The 22,360-nt window shown below is 35.6% G+C and overlaps 1 protein-coding gene across 1 annotated transcript; it reads left to right on the top strand.

The window, feature by feature from the left end:
- The first annotated feature begins 14,160 nt into the window (after positions 1-14,160).
- Positions 14,161-16,268, top strand: LOC107933275 (uncharacterized). Its single transcript, XM_016865448.1, has 5 exons — positions 14,161-14,463; positions 14,554-14,959; positions 15,050-15,594; positions 15,666-15,771; positions 16,027-16,268. The coding sequence occupies exons 1-5, from the start codon at positions 14,161-14,163 to the stop codon at positions 16,266-16,268; spliced, it is 1,602 nt and encodes a 533-aa protein (XP_016720937.1).
- Positions 16,269-22,360: the final 6,092 nt, after the last annotated feature.

Raw genomic sequence — 22,360 nt, 5'->3', positions numbered from 1 at the left:
CATGCATTTCCATAAACCAACACAAATTATAACCTAAGAAGGCTTTTCTATCCACTTTCATGACCTTTTTCTTCGTCTCTTTTTCTTTTGTTGAGGGGTAAAGTTAGAAAAGAATTTCGAGTAAAATTAAATTTTATAATTTTAAGAAAGTAAAAATATAATATAAGTAGTTTAATAATCTATATTTTGATAATTTTATGAAACTTACTTTATAATGTTACACATTAAAATGATTGTTTATATTATAATTCCTTTCTTCCTGATAGTTGCTTATTATGATGAACTTTAACAATTAATTTACTAATTTAATTAATAAAAGATGGAATTACTTTGTTTGCTTGCAATGTTAGTCTAAGCATAGAATTAGTGGTGACTTATGCATTAAGAAAAATAAGAGAAAATTATATATTTTGAAATTACACTTTTCAATTGTTATATATTGCAATAACATGATTGCAACCATGTATGTATTCTATTGTTTCATTAAAAAAGAATGGAGATTCAACATGTCATCCATCCCCACCCCTTGTCATTCATTAAGGTGGGGAATACAAAGGGATGGTGTCAAGCATGTTTGGAGGGGTCCTTATCCGGTCCGACCTATGGTTGCGAACCTTGTAGGTATTTTATTCATAAATCTTGTCTTCATGAGCTCAAAGCAGAGGTTCAAAGTTTCTTTCATCCCTGCCTTCTTACCATCTCCCCTGGTGGTTATCATCGGTGTTTTGTTTGTTTTAAACGTATCAAGTCAAACTTTTCCTATAAAGGCAAGTTACATTGTTGGTTTGAAATGCATGTAGAATGTGCCCTAAAGCCAATCATAGAATATTCAGATGAGGAGTGCACCATTCAACATTTCACTCATGCTCATCCCTTAAAACTTGTTGATTCCAACCAGAAAGATGAAGTGATCTGCTCCATTTGTCAAGAGCTCTTCTCTTCTTCTTTTTGTACCTACGGTTGCCTGGAATGCGAGTTTTTCCTTCATAAATCTTGCATGAAGAGCATTCCGTGACAGTTGATCAATCATCGCATCCATCCATGCACTCTCATATTCATCACATGTCCTTCCTTTAGGGGCGAATGTGATTGTTGTGGTGAACGTTCTGTCTCCATCCTTTAACCCTTACATAGTCTCCTTTTGAGTATGAGTTAAACTCAGATGAAGAAGAGGATGAATTTTATTGTGATGTTTGTGAGCAAAAAAGAAACCAAAAAGAGTTGATTTACTATTGTGCGGAGTGCAAATTTATTGCTGAAGTTCAGTGCGTGCTTTATGAGGTTAGTATATCTTTTATTATTCAATTTAAATATTTAATTGAGTTACTTCTAATTAAATGTTTTTCTTTTAAAATATTTGCTTACAAAAAGCTTACATTAAAATTTAAGAAGTGATGCTAACATTAGGATTTGACCTTAAACTTTAAGCATATATATATATATCTTAGGAATAAATTATATTAGGATCATCTTAAAAAGCATGGTTTTTAGGCACTAATAAAATAATGCCACCTCATTAAATTTTAAAGATAAAGTATTATTATACACTCATGCATATCTAATATCTTTTCCAACTTAATTTAAATTTAATTAAATTACTTAAAATAATTAATTTTTAAATTATAAACAAGCATCTTTTTTTTACAAATTTTAATCATTTTGTTTTTTTTCATAAGTTAATGTTTTTTTTTGTATATTTTTTCTATATCATTAGCATATAAGTTTGGTAACTATTTTATCCTAAACCTCGAAGCTCGAGATTTAGGGTTTGATTTTGAAATATAGGATTCATGGTTCAAGTTTGGGGTTTAAGGTTCATGTTGAATGTTCAAGGGTTTTGGATTTAAGGTTTAATGGTTCAGGGTTTAAAGATTTGGGGTTACAAGTTTAAATTTAAGATTGTGGCTTCGAGTTTGGGATTTAGGATTTAGGATTTTAGATTTATGGTTCAAAGTACAAATTATCAAAATTATGTGTTAATGACTTGGAAAAAAATTGTTGAAAGGGAGCATGAATAATGTGGTGAGAAGAATTCATAAAATAATTTCTCTATGGATGGGTTTATAATAATTTCATATCTTTAAAATTTAATGATGTGACAAAATTTTATTCGTGCATAAAAACTTTAGTTTTTAGGATCATCCTAAAGTAAGTTATTCTCTCTCTCTATATATATATACAAATGGGAGGGATCTATTTGCCTTAGGGTAAAAGTGGTTTTACATTCTTCCGTTCCTTTTTATACAATTACTATTTTAACAATCCAACTATTAAACTTATTAATATATTTGTACTTGTCGTGCATGTAAATTTTGTAGTCAATTTGATATCTCCATCATATCAATCTAAAATAATACATATTTAATAATTGAAGGGTTTTTTTATTTTACATAAAACGGATAGTTAGAAATTTTTAATTTATACCAAACTTGACATGCATGATCTAAATGAATGAAGAATAAAATATTACTGTTGAATTGTTAAAATATTAATCCTATAAAAAATTAATATTTTTAATTTTAAACCACTTAAGTTTTACACCAGTGTAAATGGATCCTTCTCTCCCCCTCCTCTCCCCAAACACATAATCATGTATAATATTGATCCTTGAATATCTATATAACATAAATGATAGTGGGTAACTATTTTATACCTACCCTAGTAAAGATTAATACTTATAATGAATTAAAGATTAGTACGTATAAATAACTAAACATGAAATTATTTTATTGTTTAAACTATATGTGAATAAGGTGTTGCCATTAATTTACGAGAACAATTCTTTTGGAAAAAAAATTCCAAAAGATGATGTGAGTCAAAAAGTTGAATTTTATCCAGAAATTCAAAAATGGCATGTGGAAAATCTCCTACTAAAGCGCATCAAATTACATGAAGGGCAACAAGAATTAAAAGCAAAAATGAAACAGATAAAAGGAGAATTGGATGGTGTGGAAATAGAGATAAGGAAGACAGAAAGTATATTAGGCAACCTAGTGGGAGTTGATTCAGAACTGTTAATTCAACTAGTTAAAAATAACTCTCAATTGCGAGACTTGCTCAATGATGCCGGAAATCAAGGTTTGCGCATTGACCTGAGTCGGTAAAAATAATTAAAAATATTTGTAAAGATAAATATGAAAATAATATTCTATATTTGATTATACTTTTAAATTAATTTACTAATTTGATTATTTGTTGTTGTTTTTTTCACTATTTTGTTACAATTTCACAATTATATTGCTACTATTTTATTGTTATTATTTGGATATTGTATAACTCTTGTTTTATTGTTAATTTTGTTACTATTTTTTACTTTTGCTTGTTAAGTTGCATTTATCTTAGTATTATTTTAATATTTTTAGTATTTTTGATGTATTATATATTTTTAGCGTATCAGGTCAGGCTCAGCTCGAATTCTAGTATTTTTATACGAGTCGAGCTTAGAAAAAAATTTTAGATTTATTTTTCGGGCCAAGCCGGAGCCTAGTAAAAGTGCCTAAATTTTTTGTTGGGCCCAGGCCAGGACCAAGCTAAGTATTTATTCTTCCAACATAGCCATCTCAGCTTGACCCCATCTATCAACTTTTCTTTTCATTTGAAAATACATCTCTAAAATGCCAATTCCCAAAAGGTAAAACGTAAAACTATTATATTGATTTAACTTCAAAATAATTAAAAGTATTTATTTATTCAATGTATAATTGCATCAAAGTAAATATATTTGAGATTTTTTATCTAATTTTTTAAGGATATTACAATGAATTTATACTTGAAATACATGGAGAGAAGAAATTTTATGTTTTAAAAAATGATGTATAGAAATATTTTAATAAATAACTCTTTAAAAATATTTTTTTTACAAAAATAATTGTAAATAAAAGTTAAAATAGATTGTAAATAAAATAATTGTTTATATTATTTGTTATAATTCATTTCTACTGGATGGGATACGATAGTTGTTTATTACGATGAACTTTAACAATTAATTTATTAAATTAATTAATTAAAGAAAGAATTATTTTAATGTCTTGGTTGCTTGCAATGTTAGGCTAGCATAGAATAAGCGGTGAATTACACATTAAGAATAGTAAGAGAAAATGATTCGATTGTTATATATTATAATAACATGTTTGCAAGGAAGTATGTATTTTCTATTGTTGCATTAAAAAAGAATGGAGATTCAACATGTCATCCATCGCCACCCCTTGTCATTGTCGTTCATTGAGGAGGAGAGTACAATAGCACGGTGCAAAGGATGTGAGAGGAAGTTATCCAGTCCGACCTATGGTTGCGAACCTTGTAGGTTTTTTATTCATAAATCTTGTCTTGATGAGCACAAAGTAGAGGTTCAATGTTTCTTTCATCCATGCCCACTTACCATCTCCCCTGGTGGTTATCGTCAGTGTTTTGTTTGTTTTAAACGTATCACTTCAAACTTTTCCTATAAATGCAAGTTAAGTTGTAGGTTTCGAGCGCATGTGGAATGCGCCCTAAAGCCAATGGTAGAATATTCAAATGAGGAGTACACCATTCAACATTTCACTCATCTTCATCCCTTAAAACTTGTTGATTCCTACCAGAAACATACAGTGATCTGCTCTTTTTGTGAAGAGCTCTGCCCTTCTTCTTCCTCTACCCACGATTGCATGGAATGCAAGTTTTTCCTTCATAAATCTTGCATGAAGAGCTTTCCACGACAGTTGATCAATCATCGCATCCATCCATGCACTCTCATATTCATCACATTTCTTGACGGTGAATATTTCGAATGTGATTGTTGTGGTAAAGGTATTGACTTCGGCATGTTCAGCTGTGGAGCATGTAATTTCGATCTTCACGTCAAATGTGCCATATTTCCCACCATAGACACTGAAGATGTGAAAGAGATCCAACATTTCTGTCACCCGCACACACTAGCTCTTGTCGAAAACGATGAAGAATATGGCAGTGAACCTCGTTGTGTAGCATGTGCAGAGATTTGCTTACCTCCCACACCAACTTTTAGGTGTAGCAGATCATGCAACCACTTCTTTTTACATTAATCATGCTGTGTTAAATTACCTTACAAATCTTATAAAATTAAGCATCCTTTTCATCCCTCTCACCTTCTCACCATTACATCCCTTCCATACAATGATCATATCCGCACTTGCGATGTATGTTTTCGGGGCATTGATTCAACTCTCTTAGCATATAGCTGTCGGGAATCTAAGTGTAAGTTTAACCTTCACTTGGATTGTTATAAGCTGCTGCCCTCTATTACGTTTAGTGACCATGAACACCTTCTCACTCTCCTTGAGAAAACAGCCGATGCTACTTGCCATCTTTGTGGTGTTAACTGCCGTAACTTCGTCCTTCGATGTGTGCCATGTGACATTAACATCCATCTCCAGTGTCTTCCTTCAGCACCTAAAACAATAAAGCACAAATCTCATCTCCATCCTTTAACCCTTACAAAGTCTCCTTTTGAATATGAGTTGAACTCGGATGAAGAAGATGATGAATTTTATTGTGACGTTTGCGAGCAAAAGAGAAACCAAAGAGAGTTGATTTACTATTGTGCGGAGTGCAAATTTATTGCTGAAGTCAAGTGCGTAATTTCAGAGGTTAGTATACTTTTTATTTTTCAATTTAAACATTTAATTGAGTTACTTTTAAGGGGAGGGTTCTACTTACATCAATATAAAATTTAAGAGGTTTTACACCATTCTATAACTTTTTGCATGGTTAATATTTTAACAATTCAACCGTCATATTTCATGCGTTATTCATGTATGTGAAGTTTAGTATAAATTAAAATTTTATAACTATTTATTTTATGTAAAAAAAAGAACTCAATTGTTAAAATATATATATTAATATACACAATATTTTACATTATTATGATAGAAATATCAGATCGATTAAAAAATTTACACGCATGAAAACTACAAATATATTGATAAATTCAATGGTTGGATTGTTAAATTATTAATCATATAAAAAGTTATTGAAGGGTCTAAAACCACTTAAATTTTTATACCGGTATAAGTGAATCCTTCGTGTTCTTTTAATTAAATGTCTATCTTTTAAAATACTTGCATTCGGAAGGTTACATTAAAATGTAACAGGAAGTGATGTTAACATTACGATTCGGCTTTGGACTTTAAGTGCTTAACATAGGGTTTTAACTACTTGTTTCTTTGAGTTTTTGGCTACATAGAAGAGATTCACTTATACCAGTGTAAAATATAAGCGGTTTTACAATTTTCCTCAATGTTTTATATAATTAATATTTTAAAAATTCAACCATCAAACTTATTAATACATTTGAACTTGTCATGCATGTAAATTTTTTAATCGATCCGATATCTTTATCATATCGATCTAAAATATTGTTTATATTTATATATATTTAACGGTTGAAATTTCTTTTACATAAAATGAATGATTAGAAATTTTAAATTTATGTCAAACTTGACATGCATGATCTACATGAATAAAGCATGAAATATGACAGTTGGATTGTTAAAATATTAATCATATAAAAAGTTATAGAATGATATAAAACCTCTTAAGTTTTACATCAATGCAAGTGGGTCTATCTCCTTAAACATACATACATACATATACATATATTTTTATTTTAACTTTTTAAATTATTTTACTATACTCTATAGGGCACTTATCATCAACCCAACCCTATTTATAAAATTTAAAAACTTTACATTGAGAGTATACCAAATATTTTTCTATAAAAATATCTAAGATCAATATCTATATCAAACATATATTCTTATATAATATTGATCCTTGAATATCCGAATAACATAAATGTTAGTAGTTAACAATCTTATACATACCCTAGTAATGACTATATTGAATCAAAGAAGAAAAAAATATTAATATGTATAAACAACTAAATATAAAATTATCTTATTGTTTAAATTGTATGTAAACCAGGTGTTGCAGTTGCTTTCCAAGGATGAATCATTTGATGAAGGAATTACGAAAGATAGTGTCACTCAAGCAATAATCCAAAACTGGCATGCGGAAAATCTCCAACAAAAGCACATCAAATTACGTGAAAGACGAAAAGAATTAAAAGCAAAAATAAAGGAATTAAAAGGAGAACTGGATGATGTGAGAAATGAGATAGAGACGACGAAAGATTTGTTAAGGATGATAGCTCAAAACAGTTGAAATAACTCTCAATTGCACTACATTTCATCATCCAACTAATGGTGGGTTCATAAAAGTAATTAAAAATATTTGTAATCAGATAATGATTGAAAAATAAGATACTACATAAAATACATTTACATATTAAAATAACTAAAATTAATCCTTATTTATGAAAATGAAGTAAAGGACATTGCAAGGGACAATGTCACAACTTTGTAGGTGAATATTGCGACTTCACTCTTTCAATTAAAATGTCATGATTTTATAGTAGCAAAGCCTAAAAACACTTTAAATTATACCCAAAACACGTTCATAACATATCAACGAACTTCAAATCATAGTAACGCAAAATTTAAACACATTTAAGCTCAAAATAAAAGTCATAGATGTTGAAAAATACAATTTCAGAATCCAAATCTGTAAATTGAGTCGGTGAAAATATTAATAGAAGTATTTATAAAGTTAATACGAAAATATATTAACGATAGGTTGAATAATTAAATTACAAAAGAAGTTATTTGAGTGCATAAATTAAATTGTAAAAAATTTAATCACTATTGAAATTTAAGTTTGAAAATGTTCAAGGACCCAACCGGCAATTAACTAAAGGACCTAAATGGTTATTTAACAATTTTTTTGGGAAATGAATTAGTGAATGTTTATTTTTTAGGTTTTTAAAGGACAAAATCGATGAATTTACACTTGAAATATACAGAGCAAATGAAAGTTTTATGTTAAAAATATTTTTAAAAAATTATGTATAGCAATATTTTAAGAAAAAATATTTTAACCACCATGACAATTTGCTATAAAAATTAAAATAGATTGCAAATAAAATAATTTGTTTATATTATCTATTATAATTCTTTTTTTCCGATGTGATAAGATAATTGCTTATTAAGATGAATTTCAACAATTAATTTATTAATGCGATTAATTAAAGATGGAATTACTTTGATATCTTGTTTGCTATGTGTAGAATAATAATGAATTAGGCATTAAGAAAAGTAAGAAAAAATGATTGGATTGTTATCATATTTCAATAACATGTTTGCAAATATGTGTGTATTTTCTATTGTTTCATTAAAAAAGAATGCAGATTCAACATGTCATCCATCACCACCCCTGTCACCGTCATTCATTCAGGACGGGAATAGAGAGAAATGGTGCAGAGGATGTAGGAGGTTTTCATCCGGCCCAGCTTATGGTTGCTAACGTTGTGGCTGTTTTATTCATAAATCTTGTCTTGATGAGCAAAGAGCAGAGGTTCAATGTTTCTTTCATCCATGCCCTCTTACCATCTCCACTGAATCTTTTAGTAGTTCCTGTTTTGTTTGTTTCAAAACTCTCACTTCAAACTTTGTCTATAAATGCAAGTGAAGTTGTAGGTTTCAAACGCACGTGGAATGCGCCCTAAAGCCAATGGTAGAATATTCAAATGAGGAGTACACCATTCAACATTTCACTCATCTTCATCCCTTAAAACTTGTTGATTCCAACTACAAAGATGAAGTGATCTGTTCCATTTGTGAAGGGCCCTGCTCTTCTTCTTCTTCTTCTACCTACGGTTGCATGGAATGCGAGGTTTTCCTTTGCATGAAGAGCATTCCACTGCAGTTCATCAATCATCGCATCCATCCATGCACTCTCAAATTCATCTCATCAAAGAGGAAGTATTTATTTATGATATTTTAATTTAAGTAATCATAAACAAATGTAATTTAAGCCATCCTAATGAATACTTTCATGATTCCAATATACCCATCTCAGCTTGACCCCATCTATCAACTTTTCTTTTCATTTGAATATATATCTTTAAAATGCCAATTCCCAAAAGATAAAAATTAAAACTATTATATTTATTTAACTTCAATATAATTAAAATTATTTATTTATTAAATATATAATTGCATCAAAGTAAATATATTTGAGATTTTTATCTAATTTTTATTAGGATATTACAATAATTTATACTTGAAATACACGGGAAGAAAAGAAATTTTATGTTTTAATTTTGCTGGTTTATACACTTATTTTAGGTTGATTATGATTAAATTTTTTATGTTAATATTATGTAGCACCCCAAACCCGGCCCAGACGTTAAGGCCGAATCCGACGTGCCACTTTGAAGTCAAAAACCCGTGTTCCCTTTTTAGTGTTTTAAAAAGCCGACTTTTGTCAAACTAACCAAGTGAATGGAAGCTATGCACCAGGTAGGAAACCGAAAAAGAGGAGGTGAGTCTATCAGATTACTTAAGTACCAAGCTCCTTTCGGATCCAATCCGAAACATGCACACCGCCATTGCCACACCTTAACGTCATGTATATTTCTAGGAAACCGATTTGATTATGTCATTTTTAGGAAAAGTGATTAATTTTGGAAAATACTTTCATTGCGGAAGCTTTGCTTGTTGTCGTGTTATTTTGAAATCAATTGTTGTTTTTTTTTTTGAAAACACGCCCTAAAGCTATCCGATTTCAACAGTTAAAATAAGTAATACCTATCTTAGTAATACATATTAAAACCATCAAAAATAATTAAGCGGCCTTATTACATTTAAAAACCCAAACCTCAACGTAAATAATAGGATGTCCATTTCACCAGAAGAAAACCAAACTTTTAGAACGGGTGGCCACTCCGAATTCCCTCACAGCTCCAAGCCCACTATGGTTGGGGATTTCCTGCGTGGATGAAAATAAAAAGGGTGAGTTTGGGGAAACTCAGTGTGTAAGGAAAACCCATTCAAAGCCCAAGTCAGCTCAAGCCTATTGGGCCTAAGCCCATTCAGGTAACAGTGGTACTGGGCCAGAGTCCTTTTCAGATTATAATAAACTGGTCTTAGCCCCTTATTTAGATAACAGTATGGCCCATAGGCCCATTTCAAAATACATGCAACATCAATAACATATGCAAGCCCATTTGGGGAGACTACTCAACCCACCAACCACTACACTCCACCCGTACCGGCCATACATTCCATGTGGGGATAGCTCAACCCACCCAGCCCAACACTCTACAGTTGCAGCCTTGCTGCTCAGTTAACAGTAAATTGAGGCAAAGCCTCCAGTACGTGGACAAGCCACTTTCAGTACTTCCTCCGTCAATATCTCAATCCCATGCATCAGATAATAACAACATAGCATGCAATAAATAACAACAGTCAAATATGCATTTAGGTCAATTTAACCCTAGGGGTATTTCGGTAATTTATCTACTAGGGTTAAAACTGTAAATTTTCCACTTTTAAAGGTATTTCAGTAATTTACCTATTTTAGGGTTTTTCATACATATTCCTACTTTTCACGTACTAACAGAATCACGTACCGAGGGTTCTTACCGAATTGGGCCCGTTGGCCCATCATTCCAATTTTGGCCCATTAAGCCCAAAAATATCGAGGGCACAAAAATCGTGCACTTTGCAGTCTAAATTTTGCAGCTTACCAAAAACATTAATCGATTTACCTCACGAGCATTCGCACACTTGCAAATCTACAAAATACCAGTTTTCGACATTTCGGCTTTTCGACTTTTGCCGATCCAGACTAAGAAAGAGGGTGTTAGTTACACACCTGTTTGCGACGATATGCTGACGAGATCTACACACAAACCGCCTACAATTGGATTACTAACACGTTAATCTAACTATTCAAATACAAACTACGTATTAACCCCTTACAATATTCGGCCAACCATGCCTACAGATCATAGTAAGCTTATAAGAAATCAATAAGCAACTCATTAACAAATTTTTGTCAATGTTTACCACATAATCATAATCTCACTGCAAGCTGTCTTCCTGAACAACAGTCACTAAATCATTTATAACTGGAGCTACGAAACTCCAAATCAAGTGCTGTTAATTTTCCCTGAAAATAGACTCATATATCTTATATCCATAAAATTTTCAGAATTTTTAGTTTGGCCAATCAATACCAGATTTTTCTCAAAGTTTAGCATGTTTCACTATTTGACTAATCTGACCACTCTTCATTACGAATCAAATTTCTCATTGTACAGAATTCAAAATATGTTCTCGTTTATTCCATTTGAAACTAGACTCATTAAGCTTTAATTACTAATTTATGCAGCTTCTAACTCATCTCCCACAATTTATGGTGATTTTCCAAAGTCACGTTACTGCTGCTGTCCCAAGCAGATTTATTACCAAACCACTCTTTCACACCTAACTTGCATGCTTGTTATTTAAACATGTATATCACCAATCAATCATCACATATCTATGATTTTACTTAAGTATAATCTCCATTTCATCATTTTAAAGCACAACATGTTAGCCGATTTTTCCCTTTAGCATCTAAGGCACATGCATGCTCATTTGTTTGGCTCAACTTCACCAATCTTCTATTTTTCATCAAAAGAACATGAAACAACAACCATTTCCTTCATTTTAATTCATGACTAAATGCTCACAACACAACTAAAAACCAAAATATGCTTCAAGAGTTAAGGTAGAATCAAGAAGAACTCATGAACATCAAGATAGAAGCAAACTACCATGAACTTACCTTCAATTTTCTTCCCCAAGTGACCGAACATTCAAGAGCTTTCTCCTCTCCTTTCTCTTCTCTAACTTTAGGCTATGCTGAACAAATATGAACAAAACTTTGTTCTTTTCACCCCTTTTTCTTTTAATAAAATTTCATATTTCATCCATTTAATTCTTTAATACAAAAGACATGAAATGCCCATCATGGAACATTTACCTAACTCATTATCATAGAATATTTACCTAATCCATTATCATGGAACATTTACCTAACCCATTATCAATTTGTACCATGAATTATGGATATCAAGTGCTCATATTGTCTACAATAACATGATGGCTGGCCACTTTATGTAAATGGGAGGTTTTTCATGCAAATAATCCTATTTTGCACTCTTATTTATTTGGCCACTTCAATTTAGCCTATAGCATTTTCAAACATTTTTCACATAGGTTCTATTTCATAATTTCACCCCCTTTTTCTTATGGAACAAAAATTAACTAAAATTGCCGGGTTCTATCTTAAGCTTAAGCCTTCTAGAGGCCCACTAACATAATTAAGCCTATGCCAACATTCACAGAATTCCCGAAAATTGGGGCGTTGCAACTCTACCCCCCTTAAAGAAATTTCGTCCTCGAAATTTACCTGATCCAACTAGTTGAGGGTATTGTTGACGCATAGTCTCTTCTGATTTCCAAGTAGCTTCTTCCCTTCCATGATTACGCCAAAGTACTTTCACTAACGGGACATTTCCTTCTGAGAACCTTAACATCTCGAGCCAATATTTGCACAGGCTCCTCCTCAAAGGTCAAATCAGTCTGAACTTCAATTTCTGCAACTGGCAGGACATGAGCAGGGTCAGAATGATAACGCCTTAACATGGAGACGTGAAAAACATCGTGAATCCTGTCTAACTTTGGAGGCAATTCCAACTGATAAGTCACTGGGCCTACTCGCTTCAAAACCTGATAAGGCCCAGTGAACCGCGGACTCAACTTGCCCTTCTTACCGAACCTTAATATCTTCTTCCAAGGAGAAACCTTTAAGAAGACCATATCACCTACTGAGTACTCAATCTCCTTACGCTTCAAATATGCATACGACTTTTGCCTATCAGATGCTTCTTTTAACCGGTCCCTAATTATTCTGACCTTATCCTCGGTATCAGCTACCAACTCTGGTCCAAGAATTTGTCGCTCTCCTAGTTCAGTCCAACAACTAGGTGTACGACACCTTCGTCCATACAGTGCTTCATACGGTGCCATTCGAATACTCGCCTGGTAACTGTTATTGTACGCAAATTCTGCCAACGGCAAGTAATCCTCCCAACTACCTCTAAAGTCAGTCACGCATCCCCTCAACATGTCCTCCAGAATCTGAATAACCCTCTCTGACGGACCATCAGTTTGGGGATGGAAAGCCGTACTAAAGTTCAATCGTGTCCCCAACGCCTCATACAACTTTTGCCAAAATCGAGATGTGAATCTGGGATCCCGGTCAGAGACAATCGAAACTGGGACTCCATGAAGTCGTCCAATCTCCGCCACATACAGCTTGGCTAACTTTTGAAGTGAAAAGTCAGTACGAACAGGTATGAAATGGGCCGATTTGGTCAACCTATCCACAATCACCCACACCGAGTCTTTCTTCGATGGTGTCAAGGGCAGCCCACTCACAAAGTCCATGGTTAGCCTCTCCCACTTCCAAAGTGGTATCTTTACTGGCTGTAACAGTCCAGAAGGTAATTGATGCTCAGCTTTCACTTGCTGGCATGTCAGACATTTCCCTACAAACTCCGTTACTTCTCGTTTAAGTCCAGGCCACCAGTACAATTCTCGCAAGTCGTGATACAACTTATTCCCTCTAGGATGCATGGCACATAGTCCTCCATGAGCTTCCTTCAATATTGTCTGCCTCAAATCAGTGTTCTTTGGAACATAAATTCTTGAGGCACCTCCTAGAAGGCCATCTACTACTGTGAGGCCTCAGCATGGGCCAATTGAGGCTGGTGTCCATGTGAATTTTCCGATTGGTTCAGGGCTTAATATGGGTGACAATCTTACTAATCCTCTTGTTCTCGATCTAGATATGGTGGAAAAGGAGGATTTGAAGGCCGAAGCTGCAAGGCAATTGGATGAATGCTGCAGATGGTTAGAAGAAAAGTTCAAGGCTTTGGAAGGCACTGGTAATAATCATGGGGTTGATGCCAAGGACTTAAGTCTGGTCCCAAACCTAGTGTTACCTCACAAATTCAAAATGCCAGAATTTGAAAAGTACAATGGCACTACTTGCCCAGAGGCCCATATCGCAATGTTTTGAAGAAGAATGACGGGGTATGTAAACAATGATCAGCTGTTGATCCATTGTTTTCAAGATAGTTTGATAGGAGCAGCAGCTATATGGTACAATCAGTTGAGCCGGGCTAGAATAAGTTCATGGAGGGATCTTGCACAAGCCTTCATGCAACAGTACAATCATGTAACAGACATGACCCTTGACAGGATTACCCTGCAAAACATAGAGAAGAAGCCTAATGAGAATTTTAGGCAATATGCACAGAGGTGGAGAGAGGTAGCGATGCAGGTTCAACCACCACTGTTGGAGAAGGAGACCACTATGTTATTTATTAATACTCTGAAAGCCCCATTTATTACTCATATGATTGGAAGCACTACTAAACGTTTTGCGGACATAGTTATGGCAGGAGAGATGATAGAGAATGCCATAAGAGGGGGAAGAATTGAGGGGGAAGTAGTCAAAAGATCAGCCCCAAGAAGAAAAGACAATGAGGTAAACAATACAAGTGGTTTTAATTCAAAAGCAGTCACAGTTAGCTAGCTCAAAGTAGCCACAGTTGGGCAACAAGACTCTCAAAAGCAGGAATCTAACACTAGGCATGAGAGGATGCAATTTACACCTATACCTGTGACGTATAGGGAACTCTATCAAAATCTATATGATGCGCATGCTATAGCCCCTTTCCATTTAAAACCATTACAACCTCCGTATCCTAAATGGTATGATGCAAATGCCAGGTGTGAGTATCATGCTGGAATATCGGAGCACTCAATCGAGAATTGTACTAGATTCAAGAAAGCCGTAGAGAGGTTGATCAAGAATGGGGTTTTGAAATTTGAGAGTACCTTAAATACTGAGAATCCTTTGCCGAACCATGACAATCAGGGAGTAAATGCCATTGGTGAAGCCGGTGGAAAAAGGGAAAAGGAAAATGTTGATGAGATAAGGATACCTATGAGGGTAATCTGGGAGGAGATGATGAAGAGAGGTATGTTGACCTCTAAAAATATGAAAGAAAGAACGTGGGACTACGGTGAGTGCCATGAAGATTACGAGGAATTCAAGGCCTTGGTGTAAGGCTTCATAGACAGCAAAGAGCTACAGGTTTATGAAGGTAGCTCTAGTGAAAAGCAAGTATGTGTGCTGGAAAATGAACAGCAAAGAACCAGCAGACCAAGGATCATTATCTCCCTGCCAGGGAATAATGAAATGGGGACACCAGCAGCGCCCAAGGTTATTATTTATACACCTACTCCTTTCCCTTACAAGGATAGCAAGAAAGTACCATGGAGTTATGACTGTAGCGTGACGGTGCCGGGAGAAGAAAACATAGCCAGCGCATCTAAAGATGTACGAGATGAAGGTTCCTATACGCGGAGTGGGAAGCGTTATGATATGGGGGACGTCAGAGTGGAGCCCACAAAATCCAAGAATGTTGAAATTAAGAAAAAGAGTGAAGTACCTGTTAACGAGCCAGTGAGGGAGGAGGAAGCTAAGGAATTTCTAAAGTTCCTTAAGCATAGTGAGTACAGTGTGGTCAAGCAGTTGCGTAAGCAACCAGCAAGCATATCGGTTTTAGCCTTACTGCTAAGCTCTGAAGTGCATCGAAATGCGTTGTTGAAGGTACTCAACGAGACATATGTCACTCATGATATATCTGTCAATAAGTTGGACCGGTTGATAAATAACATCAGTCTGATAATTTCATCTACTTCAATGATGATGAAATTTCACCTGGGGGCATACGGTCAACTAAGGCTTTGCACATCACCACTCATTGCAAAGGATACACGCTTCCAGGTGTACTCGTTGATAATGAGTTCGCTTTAAACGTCCTTCAATTATCTACATTGAACAGATTACCCATCGACAGTTCGCACATGAAGACATGTCATAATGTGGTAAGAGCCTTTGACGGAACTGAAAGGAAAGTAATGGGACGAATTGATGTCCCTCTGGAGATTGGACCAAATACGTATGAAGTGGACTTCCTGGTAATGAATATCAAGCCCTCCTATAATTGTTTGTTGGGGAGGCCATGGATACACTCGGCAGGAGCGGTGCCTTCTTCACTGCACCAAAAATTGAAATTGGTGACAGATGGACGCTTGATAACCATCAATGTAGAGGAGAACATCATAGCAGCCGTCACTAGTAAACCTCCTTATGTGGAGACAAACGAGGAGGCTATCGAGTGTTCTTTTCATTCCTTGGAAATTGTTAATGCTACCTTCATTTCGGAGGGAAGTAAGGTGCCGGTTCCCAAAATGTATGGAGCTACAAGGATGGCCCTGTAAATGATAATGGGAAATGGGGCATCACCGGGAAAAGGACTAGGAAAACAGTTGCAAGGAGGGATTCAAATCCCAAAACTGACGGAGAAGAAGGATCGCTTTGGTTTGGGTTTCAAGCCAGACCATAAACACAAGAGACAGGAGATGGAAAAGCGTCAAGCAAGAAGGAAGGTGCGTTTGAACGGAGGAGAAGTAGAGTGGGAACCGATGACATTCCCACCTATATCCAAAACCTTTAAGTCAGGAGGGTTGCTAGTAGAAAAAAGTCATCAAATCAATGTCGTATATAGTGAGTGGTTGGGGCAGGAAAACCTTGAGGGTATTCACCCTTACGAACCGGGGAGCTCTCTGAACAATTGGACTCCGGAGGATCTTCCTGTAGTCTTTAGAAATTTTTCAGAGTAATTCTTAAAACATGTTTATTACTCTAGGGCCTAGGAGTAGTAATATTACATTTGTGAAAATAGGCTTATGTTCATCTATTATTATTCAAATAAAACATAACTTTTACCAATTTAAAAGAGTATTGTCTCATTTTTATCATCCAATATTCCTTTAAATTCTAACAATTCTTATTCTTTTATTCATAGCACATAAACGATCATTCTCAAATTCATTCATTCTTTGTATATTCTTTCATACCCCTCATAGGTCTCTAGATATCAATGATATGAGCGCTAATACTGCCGCTCCTGATTTCTCTTGTGAGCAAGACATGTGTTTAGAGGAGCCTTAGGATTTTGAAGATGTTCAAGATTGTGACGTATCTCTCGATCTATTAAGAATGGTAAAACAGGAGGAGAAACAAATCATGCCACATGAAAAAGAGGCAATAGAGAATATAGCCCTAGAGGAAGGGAAAGAGGTGAAAATTGGAACACTGATCGCTAATGACACAAGGCGTAGTTTGATTGAGTTGCTTCAGGAATTCAAGGATATCTTTGCATGGTCTTATCAGGATATGCCCGGATTGAGTACTGACATTGTAGTACATCGTCTTCCGATAAGACAAGAATGTAGACCGATCCAACAGAAGTTGCGAAGGATACGGCCAGACATTGTCCTGAAAATAAAAGATGAGGTCATGAAGTAGTTTGATGCAGGATTTTTGCAGGAAGTGAAGTACTCTGAATGGGTAGCTAATATTGTACCTGTCCCTAAGAAAGACGGGAAGGTACGAATGTGCGTTTATTACAGAGATCTAAACAAAGCAAGCCCAAAGGATAATTTTCCTCTTCCACACATCGACACTTTAGTAGACAACACAGTTGGATATTCGTTGTTCTCCTTTATGGACGGCTTCTCAGGATACAATCAGATAAAGATGCATCCAGAGGATAAAACTACTTTCATAACATTGTGGGGCACCTTTTGTTATAAAGTAATGCCGTTTGGGTTGAAGAACGCAGGGGCAACATACTAATGAGCCATGGTAAACTTGTTTCACGACATGATGCATAAGGATATTGAGGTATACGTTGATGATATGATCGCCAAGTCGCAAACAGAAAAAGAACACATTGAGGTCTTGAGAGGATTGTTCTTAAGGTTGAGAAAATTTCAGTTGAAGCTCAATCCAGCAAAGTGCACCTTTGGAGACAGATCGGGGAAGTTATTAGGCTTCGTAGTCAGTGAAAAGGGAATTAAAGTTGACTCAGACAAGGTCAGAGCCATACGGGAGTTACCTCCACCACGTACTCAAAAAGAAGTTCGAGGATTCCTAGGAAGGTTGAATTACATTGCTCGGTTCATTTTACAATTGACTGAGAAATGTGATCCTATCTTTCGTCTCCTCAGAAAGCACAATCAAGGTGCTTGGGATGAAGAATGCCAGAATGCTTTTGAGAAAGTCAAGCAGTATTTGTTGAATGCTCTAGTGTTATCTCCGCCTAGTTCAGATAAACCGTTAATACTATACTTGTCAGTGTTCAGCAATTCTATGGGATGTGTGCTTGGTCAGCATGATGAGTCAGGGAAAAAGGAAAAGGCAATTTATTATCTCAGTAAGGAATTCACTGACTGTGAAATGAGATATTCACCAATCGAAAAGTTGTGCTGTGCTTTGATTTGGACCACACGGAGATTAAGACAGTACATGCTATACCATACAACTTGGCTCATCTCAAAATTAGATCCATTAAAATACATGATGGAATCAACGGCTCTAAATGGAAGAATGGCGAGATGACAAATTTTGCTTTCAGAGTTCGATATAGTCTATGTAAGTCAGAAGGCTATCAAAGGAAGTGCGGTGGCAGACTTCTTGGCCAATAGAGCTTTGGAGGATTACGAGCCATTGAATTTTGATTTTCCAAATGAGGAGCTAATGTGTATAGCATCAACTGAAGATTCTCCATGGAAGCTAAATTTTGATGGGGCTTCTAATGCAGTCGGAAATGGAATTGGGGCAGTCTTGGTATCCCCGAATGGCGACCATTACCCGTTCACGTGCAAGTTGGATTTTGACTGTACAAATAATATGGCTGAATACGAAGCATGCATCATGGGGCTCCAAGCGGCCATAGAAAGAGGCATAAAAACCTTAGAAGTATATGGAGATTCTGCGTTGGTAATCTATCAGCTAAGAGGTGAATGGGAGACAAGAGACCCTAAGTTGATCATTTATCGAATGGTAGTTTTGGGGTTACTAAGAGAGTTCGATGTCATCACCTTCAACTATCTCCCACGAGATGAGAATCAGATGGCAGATGCTTTAGCAACCTTGGCTTCAATGATTAAGGCAAACAAAGAGGAAGAGATGAGACCAATTCAAATGAGTGTCTATGAATTTCCAGCTAGCTGTTGTAACCTTGAAGAGGAAGAAAAGGATGACAATCCTTGGTATCAGGATATATTGCGATATGTAAGAGATCGTAAATATCCAGCACAGGTATCCAAAAATGAAAAACGAACCCTGAGAAGATTAGCTTGTGACTATGTTTTGGACGGGGATGTTCTGTACAAGAGAAGGAAAGACCAAGTACTTTTGAGATGTGTCGATGCTGTGGAAGCCAAGCTAATTCTAGAAGAGGTCCATGAAGGTGTATGTGGTACGTATGCAAATGGGTTCACGATGGCAAGACAAATCATGAGGTTTAGCTATTACTGGGCCACTATGGAAGGAGACTGTATCAATTATGCCAAAAAATGCCATAAGTGTCAGATTTATGGGGACAAAATTCATGTACCACCCTCACCTTTACATGTCATGACGTCTCCATGGCCATTTTCCATGTGGGGCATGGATGTCATCGGACCAATATCGCCGACAGCTTCGAATGGACATTGGTTTATTTTCGTAGTTATTGACTACTTTACAAAATGGGTAGAGGCTGCTTCTTACGCAAATGTTACTAAGTCAACTGTAAGTTGATTTTTGAAGAAGGAAATCATTTGTCGGTATGGAGTGCCTGAGAGGATCATATCCGATAATGGATTAAATTTGAACAACAAAACGATAGCAGAGGTTTGCGACCAGTTCAAAATCAAGCATGACAACTTTTCACCCTATCGTCCAAAGATGAATGGGGCAGTGGAGGCTGCCAATAAGAATATTAAGAAAATAGTGGGAAAGATGACCGAGACTTATAGGGATTGGCATGAAAAGCTACCGTTTTCACTCTTGGCTTATCGAACATCTGTTAGAACTTCTACTGGGGCAACTCCGTTCTCGTTAGTTTACGGGATGGAAGCAGTTTTACCTATTGAAGTGGAAATACCTTCTCTCCAAATTTTAACAGAGATAAGGTTAGATGAAGCTGAATGGGTTCAGTCTCGATATGAACAGCTAAACTTGATTGAGGAAAAGAGGCTGAAGGCTATCCAACATGGTCAGATGTACCAGAAGCATATGATACGAGCTTATGATAAAAAGGTTCGTCCAAGGGAATTCCATGAGGGGGACCTTGTGCTAAAGGAAAATGGATGCCAAATTGGGAGGGGCCATACGTCGTGAAGAAGGCTTTTTCTGGTGGTGCATTGATTTTGACAGAAATGGATTGAAAGAGCCTACCCAATCCGGTGAACTCAGACTCAGTCAAAAAGTACTTTGTCTAAAAGCGAAAAGAATCCAAGGTGAAAACCCGCAAAGGGCACCTTGAATTTTGAAAAAAAATAAAAAATAAAATGGAGAGGCCAAGGTAAAAACCTACAAAGGGCACCTTGTGACCAAAGGGATTTTGAGTTGAAAACCCGAAAGGGCAGCTCAAATTTTAAAGGGCATACAGCAACCTTGCTATATTTGACTTGACAGAGAGTGAGGCACAGTGTACATTGGGGCATCAACAAAGTACTTTGGATCTTTTAAACACATGTCGAACTTAAGAAAGGCTTCGGGGAACTAATGTATAGATGCTCAAGCGGCGATATTTAGAGCATCTGATTTTTATCCTATTTGCTATCTTTAGATTCTATTTCTTCTTAAAGATATGCTATCAGACTTATTTCCTTTGTACTGTTAACAATTCGAATCCAATTATTCTCAAAGATTTACTCATCTCCCAATATTTTTAAAGTATGTTGTATTGAAATAATGATAGATGAACTAAAATATTTTCGCAAACGAAGTTTTGCACATTACTTTGGAATTTCTAGATAATACAAGAAACTAAAACAGCACAATTGTTCAAGAAATTCACGTAAGTAAGGGATAAAGGAACTCGAGGGATTTCTTTCTTCCAGTCCAAAAAGAAATGGATGATTCAATTCTTACAGACATCCTCAATAGATCATAGCATTGGAGGAAGGCCTACAAGCTGAGTAAGAATAAAATTTTGAGAAAGACAAATGAAGGAATGAATGATGACACCTGAGATAGGGGTCATATTCACAGCACTTTGCATCATAACATGTTCGATTCATTTCAATCATAGCATACTTAGGCATAGGCACATACTCATCTTACAGTTCATGTCCTCTAGGGAACAATGAAGATCAAAGATTTCAACATGGCATCCCTATGCTTATGGGAAATAAATTGAAGACAGCAGATCTAGACTTCAGACATTTATGCTGAAGCAGATCCAAGATGATTTGGTATTCTTGTGTTTACAAGAAACAAATCGAGGACATAGCAGATTTGACTCTCAGACGTTCTCAAATATAGCAGATCTAACCTTCAGATGTTTATACTAAAGCAGATCCAAGATGATTTGGTATTCTTGTGTTTACAAGGAACAAATCGAGGACATTGCAGATATGACTCTCAAATGTTCTCCAACAGACTCAAGATGGTTTGGCATCCTTGTGCTTACAAGGAACAAATCGAAGACATTGCAGATATGACTCTCAAATGTTCTCAAACAGACTCAAGATGGTTTGGCATCCTTGTGCTTACAAGGAACAAATCGAGGACATTGTAGATATGACTCTCAAATGTTCTCAAACAGACTCAAGATGGTTTGGCATCCTTGTGCTTACAAGGAACAAATCGAGGACATTGTAGATATAACTCTCAAATGTTCTCAAACAGACTCAAGATGATTTGGCATCCTTGTGCTTACAAGGAACAAATCGAGGACATTGCAGATATGACTCTCAAATGTTCTCAAACAGACTCAAGATAATTTGGCATCCTTGTGCTTACAAGGAACAAATCGAGGACGTAGTAGATATAACTCTCGAATGTTCTCAAAACAGACTCAAGCTGATTTGGCATCCCCACAAATCGAAGAAGCAGATTCGACATCTCTATGATCGGCGGGCAGCAGGTCAAAGATATCAACATAGTAGTCATAAAATTGAATTCCATTATTTGATAAAGCCGGTCAAATTGGGTCATTCTATGAGTCTTTGCTTGATTCCTGTTACACGGCAATAAGTAAAGAGGGGTAGCTATAATAACCCAAATTTGACCGGGCCTTGAAACCCAAAACCAAAATTAAATAATAATAAATAAATGTTTATTTGTTAAACAGTCCCTTTACAGCCCAAAAGTTAAAACCTACACTCGGTAGCCCAAATACCCTTTAAACTATCCCTTAACCCGTTACACCCTTGACCCATTACAATTACAACCTTAGCCCAAATATACCCGAAGCCCAGACCTAAACTGGACCCGAATAATAGAGGCCCAAAAACCCAAAATTATCAGCTAG

Source organism: Gossypium hirsutum, chromosome A13, assembly GCF_007990345.1.
Source record: "Gossypium hirsutum isolate 1008001.06 chromosome A13, Gossypium_hirsutum_v2.1, whole genome shotgun sequence".
NCBI lineage: Eukaryota > Viridiplantae > Streptophyta > Magnoliopsida > Malvales > Malvaceae > Gossypium > Gossypium hirsutum.
This window is presented reverse-complemented; position numbering and strand designations above follow the sequence as displayed.